At 40.8% G+C, this 13,312-nt stretch overlaps 1 protein-coding gene across 2 annotated transcripts; it reads right to left on the reverse strand.

Annotated features, from left to right (window-relative positions):
• Positions 1-800: 800 nt before the first annotated feature.
• On the reverse strand, positions 801-12,999 carry palmda (palmdelphin a). 2 transcript variants are annotated; one of them, XM_056234713.1, is made up of 8 exons: positions 12,952-12,996; positions 12,361-12,441; positions 12,132-12,250; positions 11,138-11,252; positions 10,970-10,994; positions 10,752-10,868; positions 7,411-8,304; positions 801-987 (listed from the first exon to the last, which is right to left on the reverse strand). In XM_056234713.1, the coding sequence occupies exons 1-8, from the start codon at positions 12,994-12,996 to the stop codon at positions 947-949; spliced, it is 1,437 nt and encodes a 478-aa protein (XP_056090688.1). In that variant the 3' UTR covers positions 801-946. The 2 variants fall into 2 exon arrangements, with proteins under 2 accessions (XP_056090688.1, XP_056090689.1); XM_056234714.1 differs by lacking the exon at positions 801-987 and having other exon boundaries at positions 7,195-8,304; positions 12,952-12,999.
• Positions 13,000-13,312: the final 313 nt, after the last annotated feature.

The raw sequence follows: 13,312 nt of genomic DNA on the forward strand, positions 1-13,312 counted from the left end.
AGCTTTAATCTGATTTAGTATTTTATTATTTATTTTTTTCGCTTTATTCTTTTGCAAAACTACAGGGGGACCAAAAACAACTTTATAGGGTGTTTATGCATCAAAAATATTTATCAGATAGGCTATTTCATAAACGGGACCATCATCATTCACTCACCCGCATGTTGTTACAATAACCCTGTATGACTCCGTGAAACACAAAAGTAGATATTTAGATATTTAGCAGATTGTCCAAGCTGCTCTTTTCCATAATGAGAACGAATAGAGACTAAGACTATCCCTGGTACCCATTCACTTTCACTATATGACAAAAATATCAGAAATGTCAAATATTTAATTAACATTGAAAGATATCTAAGTATCTAAAAAAAAAAATAAAAAAAAAATAAAAAAAATTAGCCCTTATTAACAGCGAATAAGGGCTCACTAAGATGACTTTGACATGGACATCTAATGAAAAAAATCCCTACAAAAACACAACGGAAAGATTCATTCATTAGCACAGATAATAGAGGTGTCCCAAACAGCTGTCACATACACATGCACATCATGAGGTTTGACTGTCATTCTGGGTTTTGCTCAACAAGGAGAACACATTCGAAAGGAAGCTTCAGACTGTGACATAAATGACAACAATATCTTCCTTTTTGGACGTTTCAAACAGTCAGTGTCATTTGCAGCAGATATCTGTGTGTGTTGTATTTCTTTGAAAGCACCATTATGAATAAAAGAAACTGACAGAGGCACAAAATGTTAAGCGGTTTAGACTTATAGAATATTATATATTTTTCCTGAAAAGTGTTTAATAGTACATCCTCCGTTCACTTTCAGAAGACTCCGTCGAGATGTTGATCTATGTTTCTTGTCTTGCTGGCCACTTCGGACAATCGTAAAATATTCTCAGAGTTCGCAGAGTGTGATCTCCACAAAATGTGCGTGTCGGGCACTATGCGGTTTGACCCAGTTTCTCCATCTGGATCTGTAATGCTGTTGGGAGGATGAGAGAAAAGACATTGATTTAGCTGCTCAGTTCTATCCTCCCAACCAAATAGAAGTTAATGGACAGCTGATGCACACCAGCTCCCTCTGAGACCCATCAGCAGTGCTCCACCTCCTCACTGACTCATCTATTGTGCACGGGCAGTTTAAGTAAAAGGGTAATCTTAATAACTCAAGCTATAAAGACATTTGTCCTCATAAAACAAGCTATCCCCATTTATATAATCCCCAAGATTGATTATATAAGAGTGTTTCAAGCACACCACCAGCCTTCTTAAAAGCCTCTTAAAGGGTCACTCCACCCATTTCAACATTAATCTTTATTGAAAGTGGGTTATATATGTAGTCGAAATGTAAAAGAAATTTTGAATTTGGTGCCCTCTTGACCGAGAAAAGACAGAAAATAACTTTAGGGCGCATTTGTATGTAAGACAACAACTCCCACAATGCACCACGTTGCACAGCTCCGCAAGCCACTCCCACTAATCCAGAACAGCACAAACATCAGAGAAATCACTTTTCCATCTACAAGAAGGCTAGCTGCTGAATGAGTTTGAAATTCATTTCACAAAAAATGTCTAGTTAGTTGGCTGTGGCGAGCAGGACGAGGGCGAGGGACGTGAGAGGACGACGCGAGTGATAATGAATGGCACCTGTGCAGCGGTCTCATATCTCTCACGGAGGAGCGGAAGCACAAAAGGAACAGGCCTGATTTTATGTTTTGTTTCTGTTGTGTGTGGCCAGCTGGCTTATACTTTTGTTTTGTATTTGTTTATTTTACTATTAAAATGTTTAAATGTTCGCCGGTTCCAGCCTCCTTCTTCCCACAACAACGAACCCCGTTACATTGGCAAACTCATTAGTGAATTACTCGTTTGTATTTCTTTCTATATGGTGAATTATTGCATGATACCTGGATTTTCAGTCAGGCGAAACTAGGATGGTTCACATCACAACACAAACGTCCGTGTGGTCGTCTGATTCAGAGATTTCGTCTAGGAGAAATTGCGATCGTTGAAATTCTCTGCAGCAGACGGACTCTATCTGTGTCCGTAGCGCACAGCGAGAGCACACGCACCAGCAGCCCGCCTCAGCTCGACCCAGTCCGGGCTCCTCGTTCGCGACAGGCAGCCGCCTCCTGATCCTCCATCAGCCTCAGCTGCTCTTCACTATATTGCGGCTCGTAAAGATAGCCACGAAGAGCGGATTCGAGCAGCAGAATTTCAAAATCCTCTACTTCCATATCATGTTTAGTTTCTTCCGTCATTGTCGTAACTTCCTATATCCACAGCGCTTGTTAGCTTAGCTTATAAACAAGATGGCTGATATTGCTTTCAGTATCTGCAAGTGAAGTCCCACCCACTGATCTGTGATAGCTCTGTTAGCGCATTAGGCACAACCCCCTATGGGCGGGTTTGAAAGGGTGGGAATTTGTGCTTGTAGTCTATACAGAAATCCCCCCTTTTTTACACTTCCTCCTACAATGACGTCAAATGACGATTTTTGCGTCATTGTAGGAGGAAGTGAAAAAGGTAAATAGTAGATTTCTCTCGTCTCAGGGGAAAATGAAAGAATGTTGCACGACCATTCAATAGTATGACTGGTTGTCTAACAATGGACCTCTTAATGCAAATGGGTGGAGTGAAATTATCAGCAAATTATCTGCCCACAACTGGAGTGTGCGTGTTTCTGAAGAAGATTGACGGGGCTGGATTGCGTATTCTACAATGAAGAGATGACAGAGAGGGGCCATGTGTGGGAGTGTCCCCTATTTTTTTTTTTTTTTTTTTTTTGATAAAGCATACTGTTAAACGACATCATTTGTATTGAGTCTAGCAGCAACATACTGCCATAATGGCTTTATGTTAGTGTGGCCTCAAAAGTTGTGAGTCACTTATCTTTTCATGCAACATTTGTGTAGGTGGATGCTGTCGTAATCAGTTTGTTTTTCAGCATTAAAGGAATAGATCACATAATAATGAATATTCTGTCATTTACTTGGGACTTTCAAAATGTATAATAATAATAATATGACAGCGGCTGCCAAGCTCCTTTGGTGTTCCATGAAAAAACAACTATGGATTAATTACAAAGCTGCTATTGTTTACTTAAACTAAAACTATTAAAAATTGTTTTTGTTAAAGCTGAAATAAAATATTAATATTTAATGAAAACCATACAAAAAAATGTTGTCTTGACAATAAACAAACAAAATAAGTCTGTTAAAGTACTAAAACTAGTAAAAGTTAAATTGAAGCTATATATATATATATAATATATATAAAAACTCAAGACAAACATACAACAGAATTACTCAGAAACATCTAATTCAAAATATTATTAAATAATATAATAGCATTTAAATAATAATGAAAAACTATTAATTAGCATTTTGGGTGAACTATGGATATTAATAGTTATTTTGTTATTAATAGTCATTAATATACAACATAGTAGGATATTAAAGAAACAAAAACAAAAAACAAGACTCATTCAATCAGTTTTATTACAAAGATTAATCTCTCACTCTTTTTACACTCTCATACACTTAATGTCGAAGCAAAAGAAAGGATGCATGACAGAAAAGAAACACAATCCATGAAAGCAAGCATGCCTGTTCATGTCACAGCAGATGGCATGCTGTCATGCTTATAGTTGCAAGCGGCAAAAGCACAGGGAGGAAATTATAAGCAAAATATGGAAAAAAATATATATATATAGAAAGTTTGAAGCATAGAAAGTTTGGCAGGTGAAAACAAAGAAGAGTTCTTGCATATTTCATGTATTATTTTGAAAGAGAAGTGCATTTCTGCCCTTTCACCATTAGAGGGAGGTAAAGCTCTAAATCAGGGGTCTTTTTTTTCAAGGAGCCCTTGGTGAATAGTGACACATTTTGCATTAAATTTAATTGAGGTATTTTAAGCTTGACCATTAATAACATGAATTGATTGAATGAATTCATTTACATACTTATTATAATGTTTACATTGCAAATTCATTAAAATGATCAGAATTACATATTAAGTGTATTAGGTGAAATTAAAATGTAAATGAAATGTAGATCTTAATATGGGAGGTACAATGACATACACTTCCGTTCAAAAGTTTGGCGTCAAAAATATTCTAATGATTTTATTTAGCAAATATGCATTTACTTGATCAAAAGCGACAGTAGTGTTGGGCAATATCCTCTATTTTCATATCGGCCTATCGTCAGCCTGTGAGATCGGCGATACACGATATTATCGTGAGGGGGGCGGGGCTTACTTATTTGTTTATTAAAGCTGCTGTAGGTAACTTTTGAAAAAATGTATTTGCTAAAACTGTCATTATGTCCTGACAGTAGAATATGAGACAGATAATCTGTGTAAAAATCAAGCTCCTCTGGCTCCTCCCAGTGGTCCTATTGCCATTTGCAGAAATATACGCTCCCGGTCAGAAACAACCAATCAGAGCCAGGAGGAGTGTCTTAGCAGTGTCAATCACGCTCGTGTACGCGCTGATTACACCCCTCTCTTGCACAGTGCGCGGCGTATCGTCGTTCAAACTCAAGATTGCCGGCGAGCTGCAGCTGTGCTTATGACGGAGAAACAACCTAAACTGCCAATTCTCGAGTGACACCTGCTCATAAAACAAAGAGGTAAAAGGAAAAAGACCGATGACGATAAACAAGCGAAAAAGAAAGAATTACACAGAGCCCATTGACTCGGTGTCAAAACTCTAGCCGCATAACATGTAGATAAAATGTCACGCACTCTGCATCCAAGCAACAATTGAAACCTGCTAATTCACTGGCTTGTCATGTTGCTGGAATAATGTACTAGCACACCTTATCTAGCATTATATATCGCTAGAATAATTACTTACATAACATACTGTAACACATATCAACATACGGTAACACACATGATCATATTATAAATAGCTAGTAAGGTAACGTTAATATAACGGTAACTAACGTTACAGCTGTAACGTTAGTTACCGTTATATTAACGTTATCTTACTAGCTATTTATAACTTATAGAAAGAGTGCAACGTTATAAAGTTACATGTAGGCTATTGGAAAATACATAATGATTTGAGGACCAAGTTTGTAGTCAAAGTATGGGCAGGCCATGTAAAGCATATTATTGACGTTTAGTCCCAATTAGTGAATGTGCCAAATAACTTTTTATCCGCTGTTATCGGTGGCCCTGTTTACTAGCCTGCGCGTTCACGACAGGCTCCGCTGTGGAGGACGAGCTGTGGAGGGAGGGCTGTAGCGCAGCAGAGAGCAAGGGGGTGGGACCTGTAAGTTGTGCTTGTTCAAATTTTCAGGCTAAGTCAACGTTTTCTCAAAACTCCCTACTGCAGCTTTAACTTAGTGAGGTAAAAAAATATCCTAATCATTTTTGTATCTGACTCAGAGTATTTCAACATGTCAGCGGGAAATTTAGGCACACATTATCCTCTCATGCCGTTACAGATGCAGCATTTGGACTGTACTTCTGCACGAGATGAGAACACGTTTTAATGATTTCTTTCAGTATCGAGTGTCTGCACATCACGTTTTAGACCCTGCGTTTGCAGATGCAACGCAGTGGTTCTGATCATGGGGACCGCGGATATAAACTGGTGGATGAGTTTGACGGGAGTTTTCCCTTTTTTATACTTTCCTATTTAGATCCATTGACATCATCAGTTCATCAGTTGTTGTCTCCCCAGTGTGTAGAGCATAGATAAGCCTCCTCTCGCTCTAGTCTAGAGGGTCATCATGCTGAGACCTCCGCTCCCCAGAGCTCTGTCTTGACAGTGATATCAAGTGTGAAGGGCTCTCTGTGAGCCTTCTTGGTAATCTGTCTTTTGTTTCTTCTACAGGCTAGGTAGACTGGGCAACACCCCCACTGCCTCATCTGTCGCCCCTCCAGTTTGGACCTGGAAGTGATAATGATGGAAGGGTTATATACCTTAGGCTTGTATAGATTAGGAAGACTGGGCAAATACCCAGACTTCTCATTTGTCGCCCCTCCAGTTTGGACATGGTGATAGTGTGGTCATAGTGGAACTATGTAACACATTTCCTAAAGGTTCATGAGGAGAATGAAGACAGAGTATAAAGGTGGCATTGCACTGTGGCAGCTCACTTTCTGTCCTCCTCACTTCCTTACAAAGCTGTGGGAATAGGCCTTTATTTGCCAATGAGGCTAAGGGTATAGAGCTTAGCCCTCCCCAATCATCATTGGGTGTTAAAGTTAAAGGATACATGCTCCCCTGGGTATGAGTTGCTTTTAATAATGCCCTTCTTCAAAAGGCGTGATGAAGGATGAAGCGGGCTCCTTGACAGAGCAGAAGTAGTTTGAATCATGATCTGTCGCCCTCTCCAGAACTTTAAGTCTGGAGATCAGCCTGCTGAGAAGTTACCTCACATGCTCCCTTCGCTAAGGCTGTTCCGTGCTTAAGAGGTAGTAACGGGTTGAGGATGTTTAGAGTTGCGATAGCAATACTGTATCTCATCCATTGTTGGGCTGTTATGGAATTTGGTTAGTTAGAACATTGAGCTTCGGGAATGTCACTACCTGAGCCGCTAGCTCTTCTAGGTATTAAGGGCATTGCATGTCATGGTTATGCGCCAGAACAGACTTTGACATATTAAATTCCAGTGTAAGTCACCTGAATTATTGACACTGGCTCACTATGATTGTGCATATCTTCACATCTTAGTGAAGCAGGTGCTTGTTCAGGATGGCGAAGTGGGTATTAACGTTCCCATAGCGTCAACGTTATGACACAGCGGTGAGTTCCCTCGAAAGGGAGTGTCTAGGTTATTAATATAACCCCAGTTCCTTGAGAAGGAACGAGCTGATGCTGAAAATTCAGCTTTACAATTAGAGGAATAAATTACATTTGAAAATTTATTAAAATAGAAAGTTATTTTGAATTCAAAAAAATATTTCACAATATTACTGGTTTTACTGTATTTTTGATCAAATAAATGCAGCCTCTGTGAATATAAGGACTTCCTTAAAAACATAAAAAACTCTTACTGACCCAAAACTTTTAAACTGTTGTGTATTTAGATGACCTTAGATTTGTTTTTACTATTATCGATTTCTTTGTTCAACACATTTTCAAATTTATTTTTTTGAGATTTAATGATAATTGATGGACCCCTGCAGTTGAAGACCCCTGCTCTAAAGCTACACGACAAGGTGTTTTTACAAACCCTGTCAGACAACATAACCAAATGACAACATGAATGACAGTTTAAGACACTGAAAAACTGAAAACCACAGCAGTGTCCAGCATGCAGAGTGAGGAAAGCCAGTCTGGTGAGAAGCTGCATCATAGAAGAGCTGATAGAGTGTTAGTGCAACTACATCAGCACACAGCAGTGCTTGTGTCTCTCTTTGACTTTTTTAATCTTACGGGTACCTGTAGTTGACGGGTCCTCTATGCCCTCTCTTTTGCCTCTCCATCCGGCAGAGTAGGAAAAGGCGTTGTTGACGTTGGACCTCTGATGAGGGTGGAAGCTCTTGCTTGCGTCATCTTCACCGTCTCCAACGATCACCAGCTCTGCCCGAACTGAGCCCTCATAGCTCTGGCTGTCATCTTCGGCATTCTGGTAGCCCATGAAGATCATGGTGACGGGCTCATCCGATGGCATGGCATTCAATGTGCTCACTTTGGAGTCCTCAGAGTAGGCCGAGCACAGGCTGTGGTTTCTGATATCACAATCCAAATGCTGTGTTCCCCGGTTGCTCTTTCTTCGGTTGTGATATTGTCCATGCGCGTGTCTTTCCCCTCTATATAACTCACGGCTGTAGTTGTTCCCATTGTCGTTTTGATAGTATTCGTCTGGTCTGTCATTATAATCAGGCATTGGAAGGAGTGGAAGTCTATGACCCACGTCCTCCGGATCGCGAATACCATCATTGTACACAAGCTCAGGCCATGCAGATAAGTCGATGCTGTAGGGATCTTGGTGTCCGTTGGGTTTGTGGCTCTCTATGTTGTTGGGGTCTAATTGTGGTTCATGGGAGATGTTGTAGGGATAAGAAGGGTCCATTTGAACCTGATTGGACCTCTTCTTTTTCTCAGAGGCCTGTCTCAGCAGCTCCTCAACCTCCACGGGACTGAGTTCATCCACTCCGTTCGCACCAGGCTGGTCACCGTCCGTGCGTAAGGCATAGACTGACTTCCGGCCATCGTCGTAGACTTTGATGCCTCTCTGCTGGAGTTCTTGGGGAGAAATGGCGGAGGTGGACAGCACTTGGCTTTCACCTGTGCGCAAGTCCTTCTGAACATTAATTTCCATGGCAAACAAAGCTGTAAGAGACAAATGGAATGTGTGTAATATATACGATTTTTTAAGATTGTTTTAAGATGTTAAAATATTTACCATTATCTTTGCATATTGAACTTGGAAACAAGAAAGTAAGACATTTATGTGTCCATATCCATGAAAGTGTAAAGACTGTGGCTGTAGCGCTATCAAATGTTGCTCTATTTGAGTATCACAGCATAAAAACATTAGATCAACCAATGGTGTGATTTTGGAGGCGGGACTCTGTTTGAACAACCAATGACACCTGGGCTGTGTTTCTCAAAAGCATCTTAAGCCTAAGTAGATTGAAGAACGTCTCGGTGGCATATGCAACCCCCGTTCCCTGAAGGAGGGAACGGAGATGTAGTCGACGTTCGACTGAATGGGATCACGCCAGGGAGCCAGTCATCTTCGAGTACTATTGAAACGAGCCAATGGAATTGGCATGCATGATTTGCATCACACACCCGCCCCCATGGCGCGGGTATAAATACGGAAGTGGATGCACACACTAGTTGCTTTTTCGCTGAGGAGCCGAGCATAACTCGTTTGACGAAGTCGACGTTCAACTGAATGGGATCACCATGAAAACGCCACTAATGCTGCCACCTTCCAGTGCCTAAACAAAAGCCTCCTGAACCCTCTGCATTGAAGCACAGATGGCAGGGCTTAGGCCAGGGAAGTCACTGCTGTTCAACAGGACCACTGGTAAAGCGTACATTATCAATAGAAGGAAGGGATGCTGCGGAAGCCACATCCTGCCCAAAGGGAGGTAACATGTGGAGAAGACACATATGGACTGGGCGGAAGACCGGGCAGTACAATATATGGAATGTCACTGGGATGACTCCGGCCTATAACAGGGGGGAGGATCAACCGAACAGTGACGGCAGAGCAGGCTCTGCCGAGGGAAACTAAAGGGGAGCATCCTAAGGAGCAAAGTTTGGGAAAACTTTCTCACCAAGATGAAGGCAACCACATGTAGTGGGACAACCTCTGTTTGGAAACAGCCTTCCCTTCTGCTGGTCTCTGTAACAGACAAGAGCTGGTCTGAGATCCAGGCTTTGCATTCTGAGCACGTATAACCGCAATGGAGCGGACAGACAGAGAAAAGCCAGGGCTGGGTCTGCCTCCTCCGGGCTCACCACCTGGTCCCGTAGGAGAGGTAGGAACCTTGGACACATATCCAGGCCGAGGTCTCAGATTCATGAGAGATAGCTGGCCCGAATTCCAGGCATGATTCGTTGACCGAAAATGCGTTCAAGTCCCTACCCTCTAGATAGAGACCAAGCAGGAGAACTGTTTCTCTAAAAACAGGATTTTTAACTCACTGCCTGCAGGGCTCAAGGGAGGTCTCTGCAGTGCAGTAGCCAAGAGGGTAAAGAGGGGGATTCAGTCTCCTTGCTCCCCTCAGGAACCTGACGATCAAGTCGTGCTTCCCACGGATTTGTATCCACTGCATCATGATGTGCGTCAATACAGAGGCAACAACATTTTGAGGTGGAGTAGACAGCCCTCACTTCAACCATTTAGCAGGAAAGAAGCACTGAAGTGATCGAACACCTTCGGGATCTCCTCATGGAGAGAAGACTCAATTCAACGAATAGATTCCACTTCTAAGGGGGAGCGTGCCTCATTTTGAGAGGGTGCTCTCACAGAAGTGATGGTCTCTACGGCATAAAATTTCTTGCAGTAGTAACCAGAACTTTTGCGTCCCGTTCTTTTAGAACCAGACCTGGAACTCTCCAAGGTCTAAACGCAGGTGCCATCATGCCCCATCCCTGAGAATGTACTCAGAAGAAGGAGTCAGGAAGGGCTGTCGAGAGGAGAGGTCTGGTTAGGCCAAAAGGGGCAACTAGCAAGACCTGCTCCATCTCCTCCCTGACTTTAGCCCAGTTTTGTGCAAGAAGGCTCACTGGGGAACGCATTTCTGCGGGGGCCCCGGGGCCAGCTGTGGCCAGTGTCTTTCTGTGTCGAGGGATGTCCACTCAGACAGGAGAAAATGAGTCCGGGATGAGTCCGGAGGGGCAACAGATGTAACAGTGCGGCCCCGAAGTGGTCCGAAACAGATGGACCGCCTGGGGACGGAGTCTCCACTCTCCCTGGGCCATAGGCTGTGGTGAGGCTCGTCAGCGGCACGATTCAGCAGGCCGGAAGAAAATAAGTGGAATGAAGCGCCCTTAGAAGCTTCTGACTCCAAGGAGGAGGTGGTGGGCGAGTTGCAATGGATGCCAATGCAGTCGGAGGCCCGCCCAGACCTCTGTTACTGCATGCCCTTTTAGTCAAAATTATGATTTCATTAATTAGCTTTAAATAATTAATCAACTCACAAACTCCCTGCTATTTCCCAGGGATTTGGGAAACCCAGTTCCTGTTTTAAAAGATTTGTTTTGCTAGATCTACATTATAGAAAAATATTGAAGATGTTGGAAGTCTTCTTTCAGCTTACCAGGTTTGGCTTGATCCTTTTTTGCTTCAGTTTCCAGGTCTTGTTTCTTCCTCTGATTTAATACAGTTGTGCTGGGCTTTAGCATATTTGGAATTGTTGAATGTATATATATCGGGTCTGCAAAAAAAGTTCCAATATTCATAAATAATCCAGAATTCAAAACAACAGTTTTATGGTCCATAAACATTGTGATTGTGATGTAATTTTACAGTATTTACCTGATATGAAATCTGCATTCACTGCCTGTGAAGATACAAACAGAATCATTTTCTAACAAAAGTGTCTTCAATTTTCAGATGTATAAAGCCTTTTTTTTCAATTTTTATTTTAAAGCAAAAGACACATTTTCTGATTGTTTTAAATGAACCATAACAAAAGCACTGTACCTTAATGATGTCCTCTGGAGATTTTTCAATGGCTTTTAGCCTCTTTAGAATCAGCCCCTCATTTGTTGAGATGTTCATTTCCTCTCTCTCCAACGCTTCAATCTCTTTCTCTATCCTACAGAGAATTTGTAAAAATAATTGCTTTCTAAATCTTCCGTCTTTTAGAGTTCTTGTCTCTCTCACACACACACACACACACACACACACACACACACACACACACACACACACACACACACACACACACACACACACACACACACACACACACACACACACACACACACACACACACACACACACACACACACACACACACACACACACACACACACATACTCTGTTTGTACTTTTTGCTGTATAGATGCTAGATCCAATGAGTTAAAGACACATTGAGTTGTTAAGAGCGTATGAAAGCATTATAAACATATTTAATAACAGACATTAGAATTTTATTCTCTCATACGACAGAGGTTCAGTCAGAATCACCATCGGCCTGAATCATTTAACACACCCACAAAGAATGAAACCAACAGCAATATTTGTACCAGGGTGTGACCTGTATGTAGCAGCTTCTCAAGACCATGGGAAAAGCTTTTTTAAGCATCCTTCTCTGACTTCATTGCTACTACAATGCAATGCGGTTACAAAGCATTGCACACCGCTTGCCTCATACTTCACTCTAAAAGATTTTATTAGGGCACCACAGGGCAAAAAACATTAGCTGAGAAACATCAGGCCAACCCCTGAAGCTAAATATAAAAGACCCTCAAGTTCAGATTGAAAATGTTTTATATTCAGAAGATGCCAGAATGCCAGATATGCTATGGTAATCTCAACAAACTAGCTGACATTCTTTATGGAAAAATCTTAAATAGCAAAATGGTGTTTGGTCAAGAGCCACTCTTGTGGTAAATATGAGATAAATACAACTACAGTAATGAAACATTGAAATTAAAAATACGATAAGGCACAACACAATAATTTGTCTTACCGATATATATTACTCTTGAGGTGTTTCGTTTGTTGGGCATCTTCAAGAGCTTTTTGTGTTTCCTGTGGATTATTGCTGTTCATCCCATCCATGAGCCACAGATCTCTCATGGACCTTTTCTATAAAAGACACATAGAGAGATACTTTAAATTCCAGACCCTTATAATTCAAAACATAAAATGCAGAAAAATGCTGATGAAAATGACACTATCTAACATCAAGAAGGTACCTTAACATGCTGAAGCTTCAGTTTCTCTCTGTCAATTTCAAGCCGTTTGTGGGCAATTTCCTCTTGGATTTTTTTCTTATTCTGTGGACAAATGGACACGTGCCCAAATAGAGACATGGTACAACAGTAGTACATCTATGTGATAGTAAAGCGGTTGCCTGATGTCAACTATACAGTTCATTGTTGAAAAATAATAAAGCTGAAATAAAATGCAAATTAGATAAAAAAACATAACAAATTCAAATGAGAAATGTCTTATCAAGTTAAACTACTAAAATTACAAAAACAAATACATATATAAAGCTAAATAATAAAGCTAAATATGAATTTTAAAAAAGCATGTAACAATAATTCTAAAACAAATTAAAATAAACTGAAAATATCAAAAAAATAGTTAATTAAAAATATTAATAAATACTATAGGTGTATAATGCAAAAAATAAAATAAAATAAAGAATAACACTAAAATAACAGATACTGTTTAGCAATCATCATTAAAAAATATTTTAGCACAGATTGCAGCATTTAACCAATCACAATCAAGTTTTTCAGAGAGCTTTGAAACAAGCAGACAAACCCATGTAAGGTTACCGTAATAGCTTGAAGTCGCTCCTTTAAGAGTTCTGTTTCCTCCATCCTGCCTCTGAAAAAAAAAAAAAAAAAAGAATAATTCACCTTTATATGACACTATAAATCATCATCCATACTAGTGGGGCCTCAAAAGGTGTTGGCCGATATGTAGGTCATACTCCAGTCCATTGACATTGATATTTTGATACATTAGTTAATGTCCATTCATCACCACTTGCTTCCTGCTTTCTAAAGATCACTGGGGTTCCATGAATAGCAGCAGTGGTAAAACAGTCTCTGCGATGCACCATAAATTATCTGCCTGACAGGATTTGGTTGCCTGTGTCTGAGTGGGTGACCCCTTGTAGATATTGTCCAGTTT

This window comes from Rhinichthys klamathensis, unplaced genomic scaffold, assembly GCF_029890125.1.
Source record: "Rhinichthys klamathensis goyatoka isolate OS25496 unplaced genomic scaffold, OSU_Roscu_1.1 h1tg000402l_1, whole genome shotgun sequence".
Lineage (NCBI taxonomy): Eukaryota > Metazoa > Chordata > Actinopteri > Cypriniformes > Leuciscidae > Rhinichthys > Rhinichthys klamathensis.